The sequence below is a fragment of the Ailuropoda melanoleuca genome, chromosome 16, assembly GCF_002007445.2.
Source record: "Ailuropoda melanoleuca isolate Jingjing chromosome 16, ASM200744v2, whole genome shotgun sequence".
Classification (NCBI taxonomy): Eukaryota; Metazoa; Chordata; class Mammalia; order Carnivora; family Ursidae; genus Ailuropoda; species Ailuropoda melanoleuca.
In genome coordinates this window covers 52,994,232-53,019,844 of record NC_048233.1, presented here as the reverse complement: position 1 = coordinate 53,019,844, position 25,613 = coordinate 52,994,232, and the positions used below count along the sequence as shown (strand labels likewise).

The 25,613-nt window shown below is 49.6% G+C and overlaps 1 protein-coding gene across 1 annotated transcript in view; it reads right to left on the bottom strand.

The window, feature by feature from the left end:
• Positions 1-512: 512 nt before the first annotated feature.
• Positions 513-25,613, bottom strand: part of SLC6A5 (solute carrier family 6 member 5) — a 59,301-nt gene continuing 34,200 nt past the window's right edge. Inside the window, exons 10-16 of the mRNA XM_034644799.1 lie at positions 21,000-21,124; positions 15,991-16,103; positions 14,861-14,992; positions 13,814-13,913; positions 7,901-8,001; positions 3,600-3,767; positions 513-1,412 (exon numbers count right to left, since the gene is read on the bottom strand). Of these exons, the coding sequence (XP_034500690.1) occupies positions 1,257-1,412; positions 3,600-3,767; positions 7,901-8,001; positions 13,814-13,913; positions 14,861-14,992; positions 15,991-16,103; positions 21,000-21,124 (895 nt within the window). The 3' untranslated portion in view covers positions 513-1,256. The remainder of the gene's footprint in view (positions 1,413-3,599; positions 3,768-7,900; positions 8,002-13,813; positions 13,914-14,860; positions 14,993-15,990; positions 16,104-20,999; positions 21,125-25,613) is intronic.

Sequence of the window (25,613 nt, the reverse complement as noted above, 5' to 3'; positions counted from 1 at the left end):
CACAGTTATGAGTATTGCGAATTGGGAACTCTTAAAATTGAATTGGCTAAATGTAGTCTTAAAAGCTATAGTCTTAATTGGCTCACTTGCTACTTACCTAAGCTGTATTTATCAGAAATTCCTGTAAATACAGTGACCTAAAATGTACTACCAGCACAGTGAATATCATGGTTGTTTTCTATTAAACTCTGCATTTCTTTGATTCCTCTATGATCACAGTTGGCATTTACTGTGAATGAAAAAGAGTAAAAATTGAGAAGGTATCTGTCTTGTAAGAGGTCATGTCTTCCATATGTGAAATACATAGACAGAACCAGGGTAAGTCTTGTTTTCCCAGAGGTTAAGAGACAAGGTATCCACAGCTCATAGAAAGACATTTTGAAGAGAAGAAACATGGAATCATGACACTGAACCACGGCCCTAAATGTCGCGTAGAAACTAGAATGGACCTCTACTCTGACTATATCTAGGCACAAGTTACGTGATGGCTTCTTGTGCACAGGTGGAGGAAATGACCAAGGGAACTCACACATACGGTTTCTTAAAAAAAAAAAAAAAAGAAAGAAAAGAAAAGACAGGTGAAGGAGGAGAACTCTTCACTGAGATTCACAGTGTCCAGAGACTGAAGTACCAGTTCTTGGCACACTTGAAATGGTTGGTCCAAATAAAGGAAAACGGAGCCCCAACTGTAAATGGAAATGTGAACTTAACCACCTCTGGTGTCCAAATTCACTGACTTGTCTTATTCTAAAACATTTTGCAACCACTGCTGATGCTCTGAATATACTCTCCTCAACTTTCAGCATCCGTGAACTCGCTGCATTGCTCAGCACCACTACGGAGTCCAAACACCAGTCCTGTGAGTATGCCGTCCTCTCTAGGTCTCGAGGGCACCGCCAACGACAGCACACAGTGGATACCTCCCTACTGACCAAGTCTCGCGTACCTATTCGTGACGTCCCTGGAAAGCGCTCACCTGGCTGACCCACTCCTGCCAGGTGAAGCATGTGCTCAGGAGACCGACCCTTCTGGAAACGGACACCACGGACACGGGCGAAGAGTGCCTCAAGTGGTCTGTCTACCTCTTCACCACAGCATGCAATGCCATGTCGTACTCTTCCACAGAACCACTCTCATGCAAGGACATGGACCAAGATGTGTGGAGAGAGAAGAAAACGGGAAGAAAGCTGGGGAAACCATGAGGGGAGGCAGAGAGGAAAAACAGGATCAAGTCTGGCCCATCCCATGCCATTAGACTAGCACTGGGTGCCCAGTTCCAAATCCTTCACTGGCAGTTTGAGTCCCAGGGAAGAGGTTCCCAAGGGGTCAATCATGTTCTTGTAACGCTCTCCACGGTGCTGAGCTAAGAATGGGCCCCAATCCGGCTGTGGCGAGCACACCAACTTGAGCCTCTGCAAAGAAGCCAAAGATACACAGGGTCACAGAAGTAATGCACCTTCCTCCCCTACACACCACCCATCTATCCCCAAACTGCTGGCCACCACTTTTGCCGGAACCCCTGCCAAGAGGTCCCCCACCAGGAGAAGCAATTGGGAAGATCAGCCCTATCAGTTAATTAGGCCAAGGACGTTAAAGAGGAAACTGAGCTTGGTTCCCTTGAAATTATTTACATCACCCTGCGAGCAATATTACAATTGCTCAGGGTTTGCCTTGCACAAGATTAATCGAGGATAAAGGGCCCACATTTTAATTATACATTTTTTCCCTCCAAATGAAGGGAATTTGCAAGCTTCTCTCTCCACTGCCAAACAGTCTGCAAAGGACATGCGCTCAATTACTTTGTTCTGTAGTCTCAACAGTAGGTTGTTACATCAAAATAATTGGATTTTGTTTAGCATATTTCCCCAAAGTATATAAATGGCAAGGGAAAAAGCGCAACCCCAAAGACACATCGCCAAGAGTGAGCAAAGATTTTAATTATCCGCTGACAAAAATAGATACTTCTGACTTGGTTCAGCAGTGTGGGTTCTTGCAGGCGAGCTAGAAATAATGGGAACGTCTCTAATCCTTCAACTGAACTTTTTACAGAAAACATAATTTGATGGGAACATTTTCTAGAAAAAAGAAAGAAAACATATTTCTGGCGACATAAGGGGGAACAATTACATGTTTATTACCTATTAAAGTGAAGCTCCTTCTTATAGCTGTTAGTTTAATCTCCCCTTAATCATCGGTTTGCGACCTTTGGGTCCCAAATCAACCATAATAAATTTATAGAGCCAACTCATCGGTTTAGGGAGTTCCGGCCCGAGACAACAGTAGCAGAGGCTACGCTAGCTTCTGTTCAGAGGGAACGAGATTTCTGGGCCCATTGGTGGGAAGTTCATCGGGGGCAAAAGGGAGACATCTCACTGGGTAAAAGGGCCCACAGGAATTTACCTGGAGGGGATAGCAGACAATTCCCTGAGGATGAAAACTGGAATCCCACTTCAGCGAGGGGACTCCTACGTTCCCTTTGTCAACTTTGTCTCCATCTTTAGTCCATCGAAGGTAAAAGCCACCTCCCCACCTCCTTGGTTACGCATTTACTCACGCACCTTATTCTCAAGTTGCTTCTCCCTCCAGAGCCTCTGTGGGACGCTCTCTTCCTTTCCTCGTCCGACTAAAAAGAGCAAAGCCTCTACAGCTGTTCTTCACTACCCTCTATTGGCAGGTGTTCCTTGGCCTCGGTCTATCCCAATGCCTCTGAGACTTGAGTGTGCCTCGGAATCACCTGGAGGGCTGGGTAACCTACAGACACCAGGGTCCCATTTCCCCCATTCTGGTTCAGTGGAGCCCAGCTGGAGCCAGATCATGTTCATTTCCCACACGTTCCCAGGGGGTGTGATGCTGCTGGTCCCCGGGCCAACCCGGAGCAGCCCTGGTCTGATCCAAAAGGCCCGACCTCCGGGTTTGCAAGACAGACACAGTGCTGAGCTGTTCCCAGCACATCTGAGCAAGTGACTGTTCATAAATTGCAAGAACCTGACCACGCTTCCCTGGTGCCTCCACAAGCGGCAGTCCCGTCTACCCTGTAGACAGGGTGGGGATTCTTTCACTTTAGAAATGAGCAAGGGATTAACAAAGACAAGTCTCACCTCCTACCAGCCATGCCCCGACACTTTGTTACAGTGTGTGGGGACGGTGAAGCATTCATCAGCTCGGACCCCTCAGGCATCCTCAATACCAGTGCAACACGGAGGGGTAGTGATTTAAAATGTAATGGTAATAGATGTTTGGAGGAAGACTTGGACAGAGAGGAAGTTCAGGAAAGGGAGAATCTGACATGTAGTTAAAAAGCAAACACTGGATTTAAACTGTGGGGGAGGGGCAGGGGACTCTGATGGTTTACTCCCCAGAGCTGTCGCTGCGCTGAGAAATAGCATAATAACAGGTTGGCCTGCGGATTGGCTGAGCCTCTCCATTAGAGGAATAATACATAATAAAAATGGGTTTAATAGAAATGGTGGCAACTGTGATCACTTAATCACCAAATCTCCCTTGAGAAGTTTACCGAATCTGTTGTTTTTTCACGCACAGAGCTCTCAGAGCTTTTCCCTGGGGAGGGGATGGCAGGAGAAAGCTGCTGATGGAATTACCTCAATAAATCTGCCGGGGGCCAGATGCATTTTTATTACAAACATTATTGGGATCCAGATAACGGAGCAGGCGAGCATTAGCCATCCAAGCACCATGGACCAGTTAGGGTAGCGGTAAGAGCCATAGGTCATGGGCTCCCACTGGTAAAAGCTGAAGCAAAGGATAAACTAGGAAGAAAAGAGAAACACATGTGTTAGGTTGGTGATGTGAAGTATTCATTCCTGACAGCTATGTGTTGAGCCCCTGCCATAAGTTTGGTGCCTTCCTATCTCTGACCTCATTTTATACCCATACCAACCCCGAAAGAGAGGTATTATTAATGATCCATTTTCCAAATGAAGAAACTGAATTTCAGGGAGATGAAGCTGTCACACGGCTGACCCTGCGTTTGCCATCTCGTGGAACTGAGCAAGGCGTATGGGTGTACGTGTACACACACACACACACACACACGCCCAGGCTGAGAAGACAATTTAAAGGATACGCATTGAGGTGACTGATGGGTGGCGCTGGGGGTTTGAAGGGGCTGTCTGTACTTTCCATAGAGGATAATCAAGCTTCTGTTATAAGAAAGAAATCCTTCACATTTATGTATTTTAATTTGTTTTAAGGAGTTGGATCAACTCTGCCTTCTCCTTGCACGGGGCATGGCCCGCATCCAGGTACTGCGTCTAAAGCCGGCAGAGTGACACGTGAGCGGTCCGCAAAGCGGGGACTGAGCCAGAAGCTGAGTCCTATAATAAACCACGGGACACAGGAGGGTTGCACAGCCCACTCGCAACTGGCTCAAGGTGAATGGGCCTTGTCCCCAAACGGCGGGTCCAGAGCGTGGGGACCAGCAGGCCAATGTCGGCTCTGCCACTAACTCGCTGAGGGACCTTCACGTCTCAGACTTCTCCACTTTAAATGGATATATTTCACATCGTGTACACAACGCAGGGGTTTTCTGCGAACAAGAGTCTGGTATTTACTCAAAAGTCTCCCCTCAATTCTAAGAGAGGTCATGATTTATTTTGCACCCATGATTTCCTGGCAAGGGCCAGGAGAACCCTCTGAAGTGCAGCGGCCAAGGAGCACGGGAACACGTGTGCCGGGAAGAGAGGCACCGGAAGAGACAGAGCAGGGCTTCTAACTGTTCTTGCCAAGCCTCTGGGGAGCAGCATCGCCCTGAGAAACGCTGTCCTTGCCTGTGTTCATCCTGCCTATAGCAGCATCAGCCCAGAACAATGTACCTAATACGATGACCTACGGCCTGTGTTTCCCCCCACACCTCTCGTTCTATCTTAGGCAGTAAAATAACTTGACCAAAAATNACCTAATACGATGACCTACGGCCTGTGTTTCCCCCCACACCTCTCGTTCTATCTTAGGCAGTAAAATAACTGCCCAAAAATGATTGGAGGGGCGCCTGGGTGGCACAGCGGTTAAGCGTCTGCCTTCGGCTCAGGGCATGATCCCGGCGTTATGGGATCGAGCCCCACATCAGGCTCCTCTGCTATGAGCCTGCTTCTTCCTCTCCCACTCCCCCTGCTCGTGTGCCCTCTCTCGCTGGCTGTCTCTATCTCTGTCAAATAAATAAATAAAATCTTTAAAAAAAAAAAATGACTGGAGGGAATTACATCAGGAAAGATGATGTATGGCCGTGTTTCAGGAGGGCGTGAAGCACTATACAAATGTAAGGCGTATCTACATTATTGCTGCGAAGCCCGGGCTGCTGGGGCAAGTGATTATTTCAATGCAACAATAATTTAATGTATTGATTCGAAGCAACGTGAGCCTGAAGACAACTGTTGAAAACACTGCTCCTATGGAAAGAGAGGCCTTACTCTAGGCCCCTTTTTAAACATTTGCCTCTAGAGTTATAAGCTTTATTAATCAGTCTATTGGAAGTAGGGCCTAATGTAATTATGGTAAGCTGCTCCATTTCATTTACTATATAAATAGCAATACATCTGCTTATGAGTGCGCATAATTCAGTAACGTGACCTGACTATGTATACAATAATTGCATGGAGAATATTTATAGCTCTGGAAATCCAAGAAGGCACATATAAAAATGATCAATTTTATTTCAGAGGTTTTGAAGTAATTTAAACCCGTAATCTTAGCTCAATCCAGCATCCTACAAATATCCATTTTACAGAAGGGCAAATGGCAAAAAACAAGTGTTAGGCTTTGGTACCTATTTCCAGTTGCACAAATATCACATCAAACTTATCTGAGCACATGTGCTCTTGCCATACATTTCTCTCTGCCAGGCCAGCTTGGATAAAACCCTTCCCTCAGATGGGCCTGGCCATGACTGACGCTAATTCAACCACCGGGTCAGGCTCACCCTGACTTCTTGCTAATGGCAGCCAAGGAAGGTCCTGGAGAGAGGTACATTGGTTGGCCATGATGATGATTGACCACTTCTACTTGTCCCTAGCTCCCAAACACGGAAGGGGAATCTGGTTCAGGAAATTTTCTGGTATCTCCACAGGTTTCTGCTATGAGCTTCATAACGGATATCAAGTAAAGTACAGCATAGTTGAGAAACTTTCTCAAAAAACACAGCCAGTTGGTCCCTAGAATTTCTTTTCCCTGACCTTCTGCTCACAGAGATTAGAATTCTTTTAATCCAAAAACTGGCCAAACTCCACTTGGAGAGGAAAGCACTGAGTTTTGAGAAATTTATTGAGACCCAGCCAGCTCTGGATTCAAGCCTTAGCTGTGCCTCCCATAAGCTTTGTGGCCTTGGTCAAGCTCCTTAGCCTCCGCGGACCTCAGTGCACGCAACTGTAAAATGGGAGGAAGACTCACCAACCAACCAGAGTGGCCAGCAGCTTGAGGGACAGTGCCCACAAAGTGTCCGCCTCTAAACAGAACTGTCTCTGAATAGCAATGCGGGGTGTTGTAATTGTGTCATGTGTTTCTGCAAAATATAATACAAGTCTCTGAAGCTTAATCTCTTCCAAGACAGGAAGGAAAGGCACGTCTCAGTCTCACCCAAGAACAAATCAGACATACTAGTAACTGGGGTAGAGCTCAGCAGAGACAGAATGCTCCAGGCAGGAGAATCTCGCAGGGTTTTTCCCCATCCATTAGCTAAATCCGAGCTCTTCATATATACATTTCAGTCCTGAATTCAAGAAACGGGAAAATCTATTTTAATTCTTTTCACCCCTCATGGCCCAAATCTCGTGGGGCTTTTCAGACAAATTACAGCCTCTAAAATGTGAGCCTTGATGTGGGCCTCAGTGTGATGCCCATGTCAGTGCAGAGGGAGATAAACGCTGAGTGGTTTTTCTGTCTAAACTTATGTCTTTTCAGAAAGCAGTTGAGGTGTTTTGATTAAAACTCACTCTGTGACTGTTTAAAAGAGAAAAGGGAAATATATATTTTCTTTACAATTTTACTTCCATCCTGTCTCGTTTTCCTTTAGAGAGCCTGGTGCTGCGGAGTGAAGCAATGGTCTTAATCTGGTTTCTAGCGCCACCTGCTGGCGCCAACGAGAACTACAGCCAGCTTCCTGCGGCCTTGCCAAGATGACGCCCGTCACAAGCCAGGGAGAAGGAGCAAAGGCAGGGTCTCTGTCAATTACTGTGCTTGGATCAAGGCAAAGCCTGCAGCCTACAGCACAATAAAGGAGGTGATGGATGTGCATGTAAGTCCCTCTGCAGATTTACTGACGCATGAAGGGCTCTGATCTTTAATAAGATGAATGTCAGATGATCTCAAAATGTCATCATCACACTCGAGGATGATAAGATAGTTCTCGAAAACAATAAAAGTGAACAATAAAAGTCTAATTTGTGCTATATTAGTTGTAGAACAGCTGTATGGAATAGTGGTTAAGAGCAAGAGTTCTCGAGCCAACTGCCCGGGTTCGAACTCGGGCTGTAGTTGCTAATGTCTCGGTGTGCAATGCTAGGCAAGTCACATAACATCTGGGTGTCAGTTTCCCCATCTGTAAAATGGAGGTGATTGTAACACCAACCCCACAGGCTGCCATGGGGGAGAGAGGAGGTGATACCCAGAAAGCTCTTTGAACAGAGCTGGGACCATGGCTAGCACGTGGGAAATGTGATTGTTATCTGCTCTCGGTACATGAGGCAGACAGATACACTGGGGAATGTTCCATCAGAGTGCTCCAGACTGTGCCTGAGTCACAGCTAAGCCCCCCTTTAAGTGAGTCGCTATACCTCTCCGAACTTCAGTTTCCTCTTCTGAAATACAAGAATAATATGCTTTGTTCAAACTTAAAGCACCACACCCACACGCAAGGTCCTGTGTGCACGACAAAGCATGCAATCCTTACGGTCAAAATGGTTGGAGTTACAAACGCCCAGCAGACTTTCCAGAAGATGTTTGGCTGGAATCCAATCATCATCTCTATATCTTCACAGAATCTTTGCAAGCCTGCAAATAGACAAGTGGACATGGAGCATGAGGTGCCGTGGCAGGGAGTGAGGGGGAGCGAGGGTGCAGGACAGGCTCTAGAGCCCCTCCCTCAAGTGCCATTGGCTAGAGATGACCCCAGCCTGGTGTGAACACGACCCCTATTATGCAAGAAACCATCAGACAAATGATTCACTGCCAGGAAGATTAGGGCAAACTGAACATTTCAATAGATATTAACTACTCTCTGCGGTGAGGTTCAAAAATGTCATCCCGTGGTGACATCTAAAAAGCTCGGTGGCAGCCTGGCCCGGGCGTCTCGGCTCTGTCACAGCCCAGCCTATGCACCGGTGCAGCTGTTTTCGGAGACAGCCTTATGCGCTTAGCAGCCACTCCGGCAACACCAGTTACGTTTGCGGTCAGTACGCACAGAGCATTATGAAAGCCTGGGGCTTCAGAGCGAGAGCCACTGCATGTCGGTTTTTGTCCCCACCCTCCCAAGGATACTCTTCCATGAGCCGATGTGTCTTCACTCTGTGTGAGACGACAACGACAGGCAAAAACTGACGTAACCTGTAAGTGGTCATTGCCCACTTGTTGGAACTCAAGCATTGCTGTGTTGGTCACTTCACTGAAGTATCAAGCAGACGAGACATTCTCGTGGCCACGCGTAGCCACCATCCCCACGCACTCTCAGTTTACCAAGATCTTTAAGCCACTCCCTGGAAGGAGGAGCTGCTGAGGAAGGTTTGGCAACGGGATTGCTTCTCACATTGTTTCCTGAGCTCCTCAGAGGCACGGCTTTCTCCCAACGGTGGGTTACCACTGTTACCATGCTGACGGGACAAGAAAGGTCCCTGAGTTCAAGCGCCGTCACAGTCAGCAGCTCTGACCAGGGACTCGGCCGCCTTGGAGGAAATCTCCCTATTCCTTCATCCTCAGGCCATCTATGTGAAAAGTGGGTATGCTGCAGGTCAAGAGGGGCAGACCCACTCCTCAAGGAAAGCACCCACTCCACTACACTGCTTCCTATCGAGAATAACCCCCTGCACATCCTGAGACCTTCTTGCCTGAGACGTTGGCCACTTGCTCCCCCTGTTCCTGAGCTGTCCCAGCCCCTGGGGTTTCTGGGTCCTCTGCCCTTAGCCCCATGAGGAGCAGGGGGATTCCGTGTCTGAGGCTCCCCTCCCAGCCCTTACTTGCCGTCTCTTACCCTCTGCCATCCCCTCCCTGTGCACCACTGTACCAGCTGCCTTCCCCTGGCTAGCGCCCCTGTCCCAGCCTCAGCCCAGACTTTTCCTCTAGATTTTCTCCCTCAACGCCTGCTCTCTGCTGCATGGCAGTTGGGAATTTGGGACGTGAAAAAGCACTCACTTGCTGGGGTAGAAAGCAGAGACTGATATTCCTTCAGGGAACAAAAGGGTTCATCTCAGCCCCTTTAAAAAAAAAATGGCCCTGATAATATACTCTATCTTGATCTGGATGCTGGTGACCAGGAGGTAAAAATTCATTCAGCTGTATGCTCAGTTATGTGTTCCCTCCTGTACCTACAGCGTCAGACTGCAATATTAAAGTTTACCCTCGCAAGTCCACTCCGGCCACCATCACCAAAATAATGGATCCTGAGACCTTTTGTGGCCCTTTGTTCCTGCCACTGGCTTCTCCTCCGTGCCAAGGCCAGACCCAGCACGTCAGCTGCCTCTCATGACCGTGAGTCACCGGGCTGCTGACAACAGCCATGACGGGGGACAGCCAAGCCTGAGGTCAGCTATGGCGCCGGCTGCACAGGGAACAGTGGGGGGGGGTTCACCGAAGGCAGCTGCTCTAAAATCCGCTCCAGAATCATCGCACTCTAAATTCCTCAGGAGGCAGCTCAGCTTCCTGTCCTACCTTAAAGAAACCCCGGCCAGGGTCAACCACAAATGCGGTGCAGTGGAAAGAATGCTGGGCGGGGAGAGAGGACCGAAGAGCTGACCCCCTGCTCTCCTCTCATTCCCTGTGTGACCTCAGAAAAGGTATTCCCTTTCTGAGCTTTCGAGGTGTACGGGGGGGGGCGGGGGGGGAGAGATCAATCCGGGACACAGACAGGGTCCAAGTTGCTTCCTTGTATTCACAGGCAAGAAGTGCACGCCTTGAGCCGTTGACCTGACTATCTTCGGATGTGTGATTCGTGTGTGGTCTTTAGTGTTATCAAACATCTTCATGTGAGTGGTCTCTGGACACGACTCTCTGAGCGTAAGTGAGGGGAGAGACTCAAAGGAATAGAAGTCAGTGCAGAGGCCCTGAAAAATGCACACAAGACACTGAGGGCAGGTCTCCTTGTTTAAACAAAGATTCTAGAAGTTTCTGTTATTTTCAGTCCTGTTTTATTCCTCTCCGGTAGGCCATCCCCAAGAGATGACAGCGTACAGCTTGACTGGGGAACTGATTTGATGGGGCTCAGGGTTAGACCCAAGGAAGACATGGCGATGGCCTCCTACAGGAGGAGGGGGATGGCGGTAAAGCTGCTTACGCTTCCCCAGAGGGGCCAAGGAGCTAGACCCGGAGCTGGAGGTATGGGCGGACGATGGGTGCTCAGCTCCAGCAAAAGGCAGAGTTTGTGCTGAGAGGTGGTGCTGGGACTGATGGGGGAAGCGTGGGTCCCAGGGCCAGCTCAGTGTCGGGAAAGTCACCTCCTCTCTGGGCCTCAATGAGGGCTCCGAACACCCAGCTGGCTCCAGGTTCCATGACTGCTCTGCCCCTTATGCTGACTCGTGGGCTGGCCCTACAGATAAAGCCCAGGGGCACTGGCTGGGAGCCATGAGGCATCCTCCCACCTCCCGCTCATTCCTGAGCCAGGCTCTCCAGCGCTTCCAGCCTCTACTGGTTCTGCTCCAACTTCCGTCCAGCCCCAGCCCTCCTCGGGCCTGACTCACCCAAGTCCCCACCTGACTCCCTTACTGAGTCCCTGGCTACCTTCCTTGAGGCCTTTGTTTATGTGGCTTCCTCTGCCTGCTCCGGCCTTTCCACTGACCCAAAGCCCTCTTACCTTCAAGGCCCAGCTCTTGATAAAGAATTGCTCATGGAGCCTGAGACGCGTGCATGGCGACTTGCCTGCTGCGTGACCTTGAGCCTGGAGGGCTGGGACAGGCTCCCAAAGGTATCTGAGCAATTGCTCATCACCGAATTAGCAGAAAACCAGCAGGGGAAAAATGGTAAGCTCATGGCTACTACCGTAGACTCAACAAACAGACCGGGGGCTCAGAAATTGGCCCACAACAAGCTCCTGACAACCAACCAATCCCGAAAGGAGAAATCAAAACCCTGCTTCGAGCAGCCAATCACGTTCAGCCGTGCAGCCTCACGGCTCCTTTCTCTATAAACCACATCCTTGCCCTGGTCCGAGTGTGGTCCTCAGCGGGCTGCTCTCCCTCCCGTGTGGCCACAGCCTCCTCCCGGCGTGCGAACTGTGCACTCCCACCGAGCCCTGCACCCACAAGGGTGCCGCCCTCAAAGGAATGATCTTTTGTTGCCATCTTGAAACTCTTAGTACATTTTCAACGAGGGGCTCTGCATTTCCACTTTGCACTGGGTCCCACAAATTAGGTCTCCAGTCCTGTGTGTACCTCACGTCATTCATTTATAGTTAACGTGAAGGCCCCAGCCCTCAGAGTCAAAACCCTGTGTGTCGGCTAAGATTTTCCTCACCTTGGTTAGCAATAAACTCAATACCCACTAAGTCTTTATTTTCTCCGATATCCTTTTATCTCTGAGATGCTGCGTTCTTGAGGTTTTCCTGGCTCTCTGGCCCACCTTTATCTCTGGGCCGGCCCTTCCTCTCCATGTTAAGTGTGACGTGGCTTTGCTCTTCCTAGTAGCTAGCTGGCAAGGTGCCGAGTGAGCCTCCCCACTTTCCTAGGAGCACACAGGGCATACAGTAAGCACCTAATAAATACCTGCTCATTTACTCACATTTTCCTGTGTGTGTTACTAATGGACTGAAGCCTGTCATTCTTAACGTTTACTGAGCCCTAGCAAATGCTGCTGGGGGACCCTGCACCCTCAATGAGAGGGAGATAGTAACGTTTCATTTTCCACAAGCTGGTGTTCAATGGCCTAACACTAACCTTGCCTTAGTTCGGGCCTCATCCTCTCAGGAACGAATGTACCACCCTCTGGAGTACAAGTTCTATGCATGTGCAGGATTTTCCTTTCTTCTCCAGCAATTATGTTAGTTTGCTTCAAATATGTCTTCTAAGATTCACCTCTAAAAATTATATGCAGGTCCACATCAGAGGTTCACACCCACTTCCTGCGCTCATCCTGAGCTCAGCACAGTCAGCCTGGTTCTGGAGGCTGTCCAGACGCTAGCTCTCTAGGAGTCTGGCAGTTTCCTGGATGGTCCCAAGAAAATTAACCCAGCCCAGGGACTAAAGCACTCAGGAATTCTTTTGTCCTTCAGAACCGAGAAATCGACTCCCAGGTTTATAAGGAGGGGGATGCAATTTCACTTCTAAAAACAGAACATTTGAAAGGTTTCTATTTTAATGACGCTTGTAATCCACACCAGGCAGCCTTGCATTAGAGAACAGAACTGTACAGGTGTGCCTTTTGTGGCAATTAGCTGCGAGGACACAGCGGAGGAGGTCAAGACAGCCAGCTGCACGCGGACCAGGGCTGCAAATGAATTGCCATCCGGCCTTTGCCAACGGACCATCTGGCGACCCCATGAAGGGCTAAGTTTCCAAAAGAAACTTTACATTAAAAGCAAGATGTTCCCACCAAGGACACCTGGCAGTCCAGGGGGCTTTGCTGGGCCCCCAGTTTAAAAGGGGGAGCTCCATAGAGCCCTCTGGCCTGACCCTTCCTCTTCTGGGCCTTTGTCCTTTATTCATATCCTGTGTTCTAAGGGATCTCCTGCACTTCTTCTTAGCTTAGAGCATGTTGCTATCTCTCTTTGGTTTTACAATACAAATAGATAGTCTGACTTGGCATTTTTCACCTTCCTGGAGTTTGCTATGGAGACCTTAACTATCTTAGCAAGGCCTTAGTCTGGGGACGGCTCTGAGACTTCCAGGCACAAAGAAGTTGTGAGCTCCTTGAACGCAGCAGGGCATGCTTGTGTCACTGGCAGTGTGCACACTCGGGGTCCAGGAGATCACCCAGTGAGACCCCACCAAGCACAAACACCTCCACACAAAGGGCAAAGATGGCATCTGCTGACTTATCTTCCTACTGTTCCTCATAATTGCCCCACTAATTATGGGATGCAGGTTGCTATGGTGATAACAAGACAGACCAAACTGTAAGGAAACTGGAAGTTTATTCCCGGGAGAAGCCGGAATGGTGCTCTTGCTTCACAGACTTCCATGGTGTTAATAAAGTTTCCTAAAGATCTGTGAGCCTGGTGGTCTCTTTTCTCGTTACAGGATCTGGGGAGCAGCCGCGAAGCTACTCGTCACTCAAGCTACACAGGCGAGGACTGCCTGCTTAGCAAGACCACGAAATATTTTCACACCTGCGAAGCAGCCTTCCTCTTCCCTCATCCGGCCCGGTCCCCAGATCTTAACTGTTCACATGCCAGACTATACCCAAAGGCCTGGCCCTAGGGGTTTCTGAAACAAAGAGGGGTTTCTGGGTCTCACCATCAGCCAGCCGCCTTTTGCTTCTCAAATCAATTCAGATCATGGTGGTCCAGAGGCAAGTTAGGAAAAAAGGTACAGCTCTCTTATGTCTCCTAAGTCACTGCAATTAAACCCTTTCATTATCTTAGTAAATCTGGAAAACCTACTCGCCCTGGATGCCTTATGCCCCCAGCTCTCCCCGCAGCCAGCCTGCATGGCGGTCCCCTTACCGTACACATAGGAGATCCCCACGAGCTCAAAAATGGCGATGATGACGAGGGCGTAGGACGCAGCATATGTGTCCACAAGCTGAAACATGTAAATTCCACCCTGGTGGGAAAGAGAAACCACATCAGTGGGCCTGGATCCAGGCTCTTCCCACTGGGAACAGCCAATCCTTCCATGCCGGGGAGAGTCAGGCGCAAGCAAGGCATCAAAGGATCTCCCCTCCCCTCCACAGTAGTAACTGAAACCTGGTCCAGAACGCAGGCTGGTGGCCTTGCCATGTTAGCAGAGCAGGCCTTCGAAAGACTCAGCCAATCAACAGAACAAGCACAGAAAAGTGATCTAACATCTCCCTCTTAAAGGGCAAAGGTCAACGTCTGAAGATGTACAGGTGAAAACAGGCAGATGACTTCATTTTTGCCTTAAGCAATAGATCATCATCTCTACCCATAAATCTGCATTTGACTGACCTTCATATGACCTTTAGGTGTCGGGGATTCCTCCCACATCCCCTTGCATCTTTACCTTGCTGCTTACGTCTCTCTATAAGAGATGAGGCTTAGAGATCCTCTTATTCCAATTCATCATTTCACAGATGAAGAAACTAAGGCCCAGAAGCGGTGAGTTGCTCAGGGTCACAGAGAGAGCAAAAGCAACACATATGCTGAGTGTGCAAACACTCAATTTACCGAGACACTCAGGACTAGAAGGAATCCCATGCTGTTAGACTCCCATGTTTAATGAGTTACCAACTGGAAACTTCTCTGGTCAGTAAATTTGGATTTTCATGTACTCTATTTTCCTGAAGTAGGACACACCTGCCTTGTTGGCTCAAGAAAGCTACATCTCAATTATGAAGATGCTACAAGTAACGGTAGTAGCCAAGGTGACATGTTTCCATCTGTGGGCAGAATCCCTAATGAGCTGGTGCTGCCTACACAGACGTGACAGGGACTGGCTACTCTTATGAGTCTGAGAGCGAAGGGTAAAAGGATGAGCCTTCGGTCCCCCGCGTGTGCTGTCCCCACGCCCATGGCCAGCAGGCTGCTTACCTGAGTGATCATCGGAAAGCCCATGATGAAGAAGCAAATGCAACAGCCCAGAGTGAAGACCGGCTTGTGTGTGCGCAGGTACTTAGGGAATTCGTCCGAGATGGAGGTCACGATGGTCTCGATGGTGGCAAACTGGAATGGGGCCAGGAAAGGAGCAGCTCAGACAAGCCACCCAACCCAAAAGCTTCCCCAAGTCCTTTGTGTTTCCCACCAGGGAAAGCCGTGTGTGTATGGGGTTGTTCTTAGGACTGCATTCCCCTGCTGCGTCTAAAAGGCTTTGTTCGGGGGCGCCTGGGTGGCACAGCGGTTAAGCCTCTGCCTTCAGCTCAGGGCGTGATCCCGGCGTTATGGGATCGAGCCCCCACATCAGGCTCTTCTGCTATGAGCCTGCTTCTTCCTCTCCCACTCCCCCTGCTTGTGTTCCCTCTCTCGCTGGCTGTCTCTCTCTCTGTCGAATAAATAAAAATAAAATCTTAAAAAAAAAAAAAAAAGACTGGTTCTTCCATAAAAAAAAATAAATAAATAAATAAATAAATAAANCTGCGTCTAAAAGGCTTTGTTCGAGTCCAACCCACAAGGCCAGCAAGGGGATCCAACAGGATGTGAACTTGAGAAACTGCCTTTCCAGCCCCTAGAGACTGCACTCACACTCATCCATCACGATATCTGAAGCTTCACTTTGTATTCATGAGATGCAAATTCCTTTCCTCCAGTTTATCTCGAATTTGATCTTCTGCTTGAGAAAAAACCCTCTCTGCACCCAACCACTAAACTCTGAGCGCCTGTCAGTAAGATTTGTGGCCATCTCAGCCCCATGGCAATCTCCCTAAAACCGACTCCATATTATCCTCCCTGATCCAGCCCCACAGAATTTGCATTGGCAAAGTGACGCCACAGCAGGAAGGACTCGGGCTAAAATCTGCATGCAGAACGGAGGGAGGATGGCTTCTTTGCACCATCCCACGAGTCACCCACAAATACAGAGCTATCCTGAGCCCTAGACAGGGGCCTCACCATCCTGTATCGCCTGGGGAAACATTCAGGGCCACAGGCTGGATGCAGGGCCCAGGAGAGGGGGTGTTCAGAAGAAGACTCAGGCGGGTGTCAGAGGGGGAGGGGAAGGGGCTCACCATAGTGTCAAGTCCAAGAGTGAGAAGCATCAGGAAAAAGATGATGGCCCAGAACGGAGAGAGGGGCAGCCTGGTTAAGGCTTCTGGGTAAACCACAAATGCAATGCCTGGCCCTGAAAGGAACAAGACAGATGATTGCGAACAGGCCCAGCTTCAGGCCCCCTCTACCTGGAAGCCCACAGGGGTTTTTCCACATATTATATGCTGCTTATTTTCCCTCATCTCCTTCCATTTTTCCAGTTAGACCTCAAGTTCCTTGAAGGGAAGGACCAGGGGCATCAGGTCCACACCTCGGGGACCTCAGAGGGGAGGCTAAAAATAGTGCCAAAGCAGACTCGGAGTCCAAAGCCAGGCTGTGTCCCACGCATATACCACAAAAACCCCCATCTTTGTGTTGATGAGTTGGGGGAGCATATAATAATTACCCTGTAGAACAGTGATTCTCAACCAAGGGTGAGTTTAGGCCCCACCCCTACCCAGGCGACATTGGGCAATATCTGGAGACAGTTTTGACTCTCATTACTGGGGTGGGGGGAAGATTACCGACATTTAGTGGGCAGAGGCCAGGGATGCAATGCACAGGATAGTCCCCATGACAAAGAATGACCCAATGCAAAGGTCGAGAGTGCTGAGGTTGAGAGACCCAGCTCTACAGGCTAGACCACGCCCGGAATGACATCATTTCCTCCCTAGTCACTCCTCCAGGAGAAGCCTTTGGCATAAATCACAAGTCCATCAACCACTTTTACTATCTTGCCTTACAAAGGCTTGGTGAAGATGGGGCTACATCAATCCACGGGTAATCAGTTAGGGAGAGGGGCTGTGAGGCATAGCATAAAGACGAAGAGAGCTTGGGCTCTAATGGTCAGACAGATCAGGGTCCAAATTCAGACTCCATGACTTACTGGCTATGCAACCCTAGACAAGTTATTTCATTTCCATAAGCCTTCATGTTGCCCATCTGTAAAATGGGAATAGAAGAGTCCCCTACAGGGTATCTATGAGGAACAAATGAGAGAGCGCAGGCAGAGCACGGAGACCAATGCCTCTCACGTCGTGAGCACTCACAGAATATTCACTTTTATTATGAGTGGACAAAGCACTTGAACACTAGCCGTCCCGATTCGGGGTTTTCCACAAATACGGCACGTGGTCTTGGCAGAGGTTGTCTGAGCTGCCGTTTCTCTGCCCTCACAAAGCCTGCCAGCCTTTCCTACCTGCCTCACGGCCTCGCAGGGAAGATTACTGTGACCCACGGTGGCTGAAGACCCGGCACTTACACATTTCCTTGTAAACAGAAAACTGAATGGTGATGGGCAGAGACAAGCGAATGCCGGGCTGATCCGCGGCCAGCACACGCCTGGAAACCAGATACCGCAGCACCTGGAGTTTTTATAACTCAAGAATAACAGAACCTTTTTAAACTGGAATTTATCAGGTTGTTAGTTCGTAATGTTGCCGAGGGCCTTGGGGTGTTTAAAGTATAAAGCCTTGAATGCCTCACATAGCCCCACTTTATGCATTTATTGAACGGATGGCACGGCCAGCCTCCGAAGGCTCCCTATGTGAGCCATTAAAGTCTGTATTAAGCTACAGTTCAAAACAGGTCTCAGATGCAGAACACGGAGGAATCCTGTCCAGTGCTGTGGCGACAGCTGGGCCCATAAGGCGGACAAGAAGGTCTTGAAATGGCTGCTGCCGGAGGACCTCGTTGATTGTTTTAACAGGATTTAGCCCTTTGGACTTTACTGCTTTTTTAGGGGGCAGGAAACAGTTTCAAAACATCCGGCCTATTCCAATTACATCTGCTTCCCTAAAGTACCCAGGTGAAGGGATCGTTTTCAGCAAATTCAGTGTATCTAAGACAGCTGGGGAGTGGATTTTTAAAATACATTTTTGTATTATTTTGTACAGTTCCGTTTGGTTTTGGTTTTTTACTGGAAAAATGGATTGACCGTCCCAGCAGAGCTTTCCCCAGATGAGGCCCATATGTCCCATAGAGGCCGAGTCCCGCTCCTCTCCTCTCCCACAGGGAGGCAGTGTTAAGTATAGGCCCGTGGCTGGAAGGCAGCCTCCATTCCCCCGCGGGCTGCAAACCCAGCTCTGCCTCCTGCCAGCCGTGGGACTTGAGGTGCTGCTTGTTCTCTCTGGTTAAACAATCCATTCAATTCTGTGAGAAGTAAATGTATTGATACAAATAAGGGCTCAGAACAATGCCCGGACCTAGTGAGGACCCAGGAAAGAGAAATCATTCATACTCTTCCCATGAGAGGGGATCAAAGAGGTTCTGCATGCCAACAACGTGGACAGGAGGTCTCTGTTGTCCTTTCTGCTAGAGAACCACTCAAGACACGACCAGGGCTCGGGTCAACGCAGGACAGCACGATCCCAGCACCCTGGGTGAGCCTCTCTGCTGTGAAGCCTATTACAAATGGAGAAGTTCTCAGAGAATACACGGCTGGACCCCTGTGTTTTGGAAGGAAGGACTGGCTCCAGGTGATAGACAGACAGTTGGATGGATGGTCAGTCCCTGTTTGAGAGCCTTCATTTTGATCAGCAGTGTCTCTGAACGATGAGGGACCTAGACCCGGGGACCCTAAACCCAACACGTACATTTGTGTTCATTGACTACAGTCTAACTCAGTCTTTCTGAGGGTGGCTGAGTAGGTCTGCTGCCAGTAGAGCTTCCGGGTGGGTTCGGACCATGAGTCTCAGCTCCACAGGCAGTAAGGAAGGTGATTGGCAAGTGACCCTAAAGGTTGACTTCCCAAAACGGTGCTTTTCAGGAGTGGATGACTGAGAAGAACATGGCCCCTTCCCTATGCTGATGTCAGAAGCAGAGGATGGCCTGGTGTCATCACCAGTCCTGCCCTTGTCCCCCACAAAACAGGCTGAGATTTGGAGAAATGACACTAACAGCCCCTTTGAAGGGGCTGGTAAACAAAATAGAAGTGTTAGGTCATTAAAGAGAACCTGTTTTGGACTAAAGACCAGAACACAGTGACTGACGTTGGGTCAGCAAACATATACCGACTGTCTGCGTGTGCGTGTTGCCCAGCTAGGAGGGAGTGGGGCTGGCACAGACTGCAGGCCCACCCCAATCCCTGTTCCGGATTCTGCAGAGCCCCCATCATCCCTGAGAAAATGAGACATCCTGCAAATCATGTCTAAGAATATGTGCAAACTCAGATGAACTGGGATAGCTGCCCCACGGGGTCTGACAGGAGGCCTCACGAGCCAGCGCCTGCTCCCCTCGGGGCCTGTCCCTGTGCTGGTGACGATGAGAAGCTGCCACACACTAACACAAGGTGTTAGAACCTGTAGGAAGTGTTCTCCACCCCATTTAAATAAGAGGAAGTGAATAAAATCTGGAAAGGGGACATTTCAGAAAGAAACATGGGCAATTGTCTTCGTCTTTCTTTGTATAGGAAAAACAAAGTCCTGTTTGGGTTTTAGTGACATGTGACCCCAAATCCCTTTCCTGGGACAGGAAGGAGCTCAGAAGAATGAACTAAAGTGGCCCCACATCTCAGGACTCATAACCCGGGCAACGTGGCCACTGGCTCACAGTGAGCTTGGCCGTCATGTCACAAAAATCACAAACACCTCAGATCTACTGGAAAGTAGGGCAGGACCTCCCAGCTCCAGCGACTCTACTGGGAGGACATGAGGACAGCTGGGGCAGCACAGGCACCCCTGAAGACAAGGCCTTCTTCTCTCCCCTCACCCCGGGACCCCCATCCCCCCCCCGCGCTCCCCAGGGAGTTGAGCATTCTCAGTGAGGGAGGGGCATTCACTCCCCAAGCCAATTTAATGCAGTGCTGCAGAACCAAACATCCCTGGGGGTTTAACACTCTTTCCAGGGAGAGGTAATTACCCCCCTGCAATATGCCAGTTCTTAACTCTTTGAGGCCCGCTGTGCACCAGCCCCACCGGTGAAGCCATAATTAATTATCCCTGGGGAGCCAGCAGAGAGCTGGCAGCCCACCAAGAAGGTGACATTTCTAGGTCTTCCCTCTCTCCTGGGCTGGCGTCCAAGCCAAGCCGTTATCTGAGAACTGCAGTGAGCTCCTCCAAGGAAGGTAATGGCACAGAGAGCTGCTCACAGGGACACACTGTGGACTGTCACGTCTCCACACGTCCAACTCTGGCCCGGTCCCGACACCGACGCAGCCCATAAACAGCTGATTAGAGCATGATCATAATAACAGGCAACAGTCACAGTGAAATCCGTTCATCACAGAAACCTAGTAAACACCCAAATCCTTCGTGAAATAAGGCCGGGTGAAAATAAAAAGAGTTAAATAAAAATATTAAACACTACCTACAAAATGCTGTGCGAGAAATACAGACGAAGTAAAATAAAAATGAAAGCTCTCTGTAAACTGGAAAGTACCATACAAATGTTAGCCATTAACACAGGGATCACTTGGACAGAAAGTAAACCTTTATCGTAGTTCCCTCCCACCACGGTTATCCAAGCTTCCCACCCACTGGAGGGACAAACACGGCAGGTCTGCATTACTAACTAAGAGAAGGCCCTGAGAGCACGCTCGACCTGACTAACAGAAAACGCTTTGTCAGGAAAAGGCTGGCTCTGAAGTCAGTGCTCCTTTCAGCCCTAGAACCGGGTTTGTCCAGAGCTCTCTGCAAGGAGTGTGTCATGCAGCAGTCTGTGCCCACACCAGCTCCAGGGAGCCTAGGTTGCCTAAAGAAGCCTCTATCTGTCCCTAACAGGGGCAACAGGTAGAGAGCTTCCTTATTCAGGGTGGAGCTGACTTCAGAGAAAAAAGGGAAAGAAAGGAGAGGAGGGGGAAGCAGGAATGGGACTGTCATAGCAACCCCCCTGGTTAGGCACCGGCCAGCTCTAACCCCACCTGAGCTTCCTACTCAAGCTTGTTGCCATCTCCCAACAAACGGGCCTTGGTCTCTCCCATTATCCCTGGGGCTATTCCAGAAGGCCAACGTCCCAAGATAGCATAGGTCAGGAGCTCATGAGGTGACCATACCTTGGTCCGCCACGTTCTCGATGTTGACCTTGCGTTCATTGGCCATGAAGCCAATAACCGAGAAGATGACGAAGCCGGCAAAGATGCTCGTGGCACTGTTGGTGCAGGTTACAATGAGAGTGTCCCTGGGGGGAGGAGACAAGAGTTTGCGATTAGGTGTGCTTNTGGGGGGAGGAGACAAGAGTTTGCGATTAGGTGTGCTTCGCGAGTCGGAAGGGACCAGGGGGAGCACACATAAATGCATGCCTGTGTGTTCGTATGCACACGTGTATATGTGTTCATGTCNTCGCGAGTCGGAAGGGACCAGGGGGAGCACACATAAATGCATGCCTGTGTGTTCGTATGCACACGTGTATATATGTTCATGTCCATTCCTTTTTTTTTTAAAGAGTTTATTTATTTATTCGACAGAGATAGAGACAGGCAGCGAGAGAGGGAACACAAGCAGGGGGAGTGGGAGAAGAAGAAGCAGGCTCATCGCGGAGAAGCCTGATGTGGGGCTCGATCCCATAACGCCGGGATCACGCCCTGAGCCGAAGGCAGACGCTTAACCGCTGTGCCACCCAGGCACCCCATTCATGTCCATTTCTAAACATGTTTTCACTGTCCTGACCAAGGACCCCCTTGGATCAATTTTCTAAGCACCAAAAGGCTCAAAAACATTTCTCCTAACTGCGCTGTTCCCGGGCCTCTGGGTCAGACAGAGCTCTAGCCCCATGTGCTCTAGAGCCAGGGCTCCTGTCATCAAAGTGGCAGAGGCAGGACTGTCCATCAGAGCAGAAGCAGAGGGTTTGGAGCCTTTGAAGGACTCCAGGATGGGTACCATATATGAGAGAAGAGGAGGCGGCGGGACCATGAAAGGCCACCAAGTTTGAGGATAGCCTGGATTTGGAGCACACAGAAGCCCAGGGGGTGAGGCAGGTGAGACCAGCCTTCTGTCTTCACCCTGACGCCCTCTGCTGGTACAGCTGCGGTTCCCCAGCTGCCTGTCCGGCCAACCTAGACTGGGAAGAGAGGTCAAGCCAGACGGAGCCTCAGAGGCGATTCAAATCCTGATCCTCCCACCCACTGGCAGTATGACCTTCAGCAAGTCACTTCTTTCCACTGTGATTTTAAATCGTGGCAATGACCCCGCCTTTCTCACAGGTGGTTGTGTGCAAAGCCTGGCCCAGAGCCTGTGCTCAAGGAAACAACCCACCTTGTCTGGCCCCTTAGCTTACTGATGAGGAAACTGAGGCACAGGAGGAGGAAATGGGTTCATTCATGATGAGTCAGGATTTGAATCCAGACTCCCTGCCCAGCTCCGTGTTCCTTCTGCCACACTACAGAGCCTCCTTTCTACCAAAGTGTGGAGCAATGCGACCCCCTCAGACTGCATTCAGATCAGTCCCTGGGTCATAAATTAATGAGCAGCCATGACCAAAGAAGTTCACACACCTTCGCTGGCATTCCAGCTGTTATGGGCTGAATTGTGTGCCCCCGAATTCCTATGCTGAAGTTCTAATCCCCCAGTACCTCAGAATGTGAATGTGTTTGGAGACAGGGTCTTTACACAGGGAATTAAGCTAAAAAGAAGTCATCAGGGTGGGTCCTCATCCCATATCACTGGTGTCCTTGCAAGGAGAGGCGACAGATCCACACGCAGAGGGAAGACCGTGTGAAGACGCAGGGAGGAGATGGCCATACAAGCCAAGGGGAGAAGACTCAGAAGAAATCAACCCTGCCAACATCTCAATCTTGGACTTCCAGTCTCCAGAACTGTGCGAAAATTAATTTCTGTTGTTTAGGCCGCACGCTCTGTGATACTTGTTCCAGCAGCCCTCGCAAGCTCATACACAGGCTCTCTCCAGCCTGGCCTCAGCCGAGCTCCAGCCAGTTTCCTTCCAGCCTCGACCTTCCGCTCCAGTCCCCGGACCTGCTCCCACCCACATCTCCATCACTTCCCCACTCCCACCCACCTCGGGCTGTTCCGCCCCGTGAAGTACACTCCCGCCTCCCCTGCACCCGCTGGAACGTGGCCCCGCAGAGATCTCACCTCTATGGAGCCATCCCCGGCTCCGGTCACAGCTTAACCATAATCTGTTCCTCTCCGTTCACCGAATAGCTCATACATTATAATAATAACAGTGGCAGCTGTCACTGAGTGCCTACTACGTGTGAAGTACTGCAGAGCGTACATCATCGGCTCTCACCTCTCCACAAAATACCATCATCTGCATTTTACAGATGAGAGGAAAGAGGCTCAGAGAAGCGACGTATCTTGCCCACACCTCAAGTTTTAGTAAATGGTGAAGTCATAATCCAAATCCAAGTCCATCTCACTCTGGGCACTCTCTCTTTCTTTTTCTTTCTTTCTTTCTCTCTCTTCTTTCCTTCCTTCCCTTCTCTTTCTTTCTTTGTCTTTTCTTTCCTTCCTTCCTTCCTTCCTTCCTTCCTTCCTTCCTTCCTTCCTCCTTCTTTCCTTTCCCCCACCTTTCCTTCCCCCCGCCTTTCCTTCCTTCCTTTCTTCTCTCTCTTCTTCCTTCCTTCTTCCCTCCCTCCTTTTCTCCCTCCCTTCTTTCCTTCCTATTTTGAATCGGCTCTCCAGGAAAATAGACCTTATTTTCTTATTGCTTGCCTAGATGTATTTAACTTTCAGATGTCACCTCCTCCAGGAGCTGTCAGGCTCTCCCAGGTGGAGGTCTTTGGGGTTGCAGAGCCCCTGGTCTAATATCACACCATCCAAATATTCTCACTCTCACCATGTATCAGAATCTTCTGAGGATCCTGTGGACATGTAGATTCCTGGGCCCACCCCACCTCCAGACATTCTGATTAGCAGATCTGGAAAGGGACTCAAATTTTGCATTGTTTTTTCAGCTTTACCGAGGTATAATAATGAATACAAACTATAATATATTTAAAGCACGCAACCCGATGATTTGATGCACATACATACTATGAAAGGGTCCCCACCACATCTACTAATACTTCCATTGTTAACATATCCATCAACAGAGTTCTCTTTCCCCCACCGTACCTTGCTACCTTTCTTATACAGGTCTCTAGAAAAATACTTGCCAAGTGACGGTGACCATACTTTNAAGGGTCCCCACCACATCTACTAATACTTCCATTGTTAACATATCCATCAACAGAGTTCTCTTTCCCCCACCTACCTTGCTACCTTTCTTATACAGGTCTCTTGAAAAATACTTGCCAAGTGACGGTGACCATACTTTGGAGACTACCACCTGACTACCTCCATAGCTCACACGTGACTATCCCAGGACACAGCCAGCAGCACAGCACCCTCAGGAGAGGCTCAGCTCCATCCCGTAAAGAGCCACTGAGCCCATGTGTCAGAGACAGCCCAGCAAGCGGAGGTCCAGGCCACCAGAAGTCAGCAGCTAGGCCCTAGCAGGTGGCTTACCCTCTGCCAGAGGCAACCCTCTGGCTCTGCTGCAGGGTAAGCATGAGGATGTGGCCTTCGGTGTCTGCTGACTCAGTCTGTTGATCTGTCCCCAGCTCTCATTCCCACTCACCAGCTGTCTCGGGGATATCAAGTGACCCCACGTACCTGTAGCAATTGTTGTGGAATTTGTTGTAAGAAGAGAGCGTGATCAGGCCTCCCCATGCGGCAGACAAAGAGAAGAAAATCTGAGTGGCAGCATCCTTCCAGACCTGGGAGGCCAAAGGGGAGAAGATCCAGGGTCACTGAAGGAGGCTGGCCCAGGGGAGGGGCATCTCCCCTGCCCAGCGCCACATCACCTCCCCAGGGGAAAGGCAGTCAGGAGAAAGCTGACTTTAGCACCCACATACATCATTTGTGCTGGAAACCAAAAGGGCAGGAAATTACCTGCTCAATTCTAAGCAAAGGTGAGGAACTCAAACTACACACATTTCATGCTTCCACGTCCTGCCGTGTAGAAAGCTGAGCAGAAGGGGAGAGCCCTTTCTTTCGCTGCATACACTCTCAAAAGGCAACAGCAAAATACAGTCATGGATACAAGATAAAGATCTGTTTAAACTGACATTCTTACAGATGTCAGCCGCTATTAAACATCTGGAGTTCTACAGCTCCTCCCCCTAAGCACAACCACTGTCCCACAGTGGTCCTTACACTGCCACATCCTTCTTGAACTTGGCCGACAACGCCTCTTGGTTCTCTCGGTGATTTCTCTGCATTGTCCTCGTAAGGCTTCAGAAGGCCACTCAGGGGTTGGCGCTAGAGATTTATATGATTTGTAGAATAGACCTCCCATCATTTTTATAAATTAAATCCAGTTTTAAAATCGTACTTATAATATGCACAGAGAAAGTTCAAGAGCGTGCTGTGCGCTGGCAAGTCTGTGCCTACCCCAACATCCATTCTCCCAGACTCCTCAGTAACAAAGCCATGGTTTTCTGTGAAGGCAGCCGTCCGTCCAGCGCCAAGGACTGCCTCCCAGCATCAAGGGCAAGAGCGGCTGGGAGAAGATGATCACGTGATCTAGTTTCTGACCCATGATATGAAAATCACGTGTAATGTGGGACTTCTGGGAATTCTCCTTTTTCAAAGAAGGGGTGGGTAGGACCTATTTCCACCTCTTTCCTCACCCCTGGGCTCCCGGGAATGCTGATATGATGGCAGGA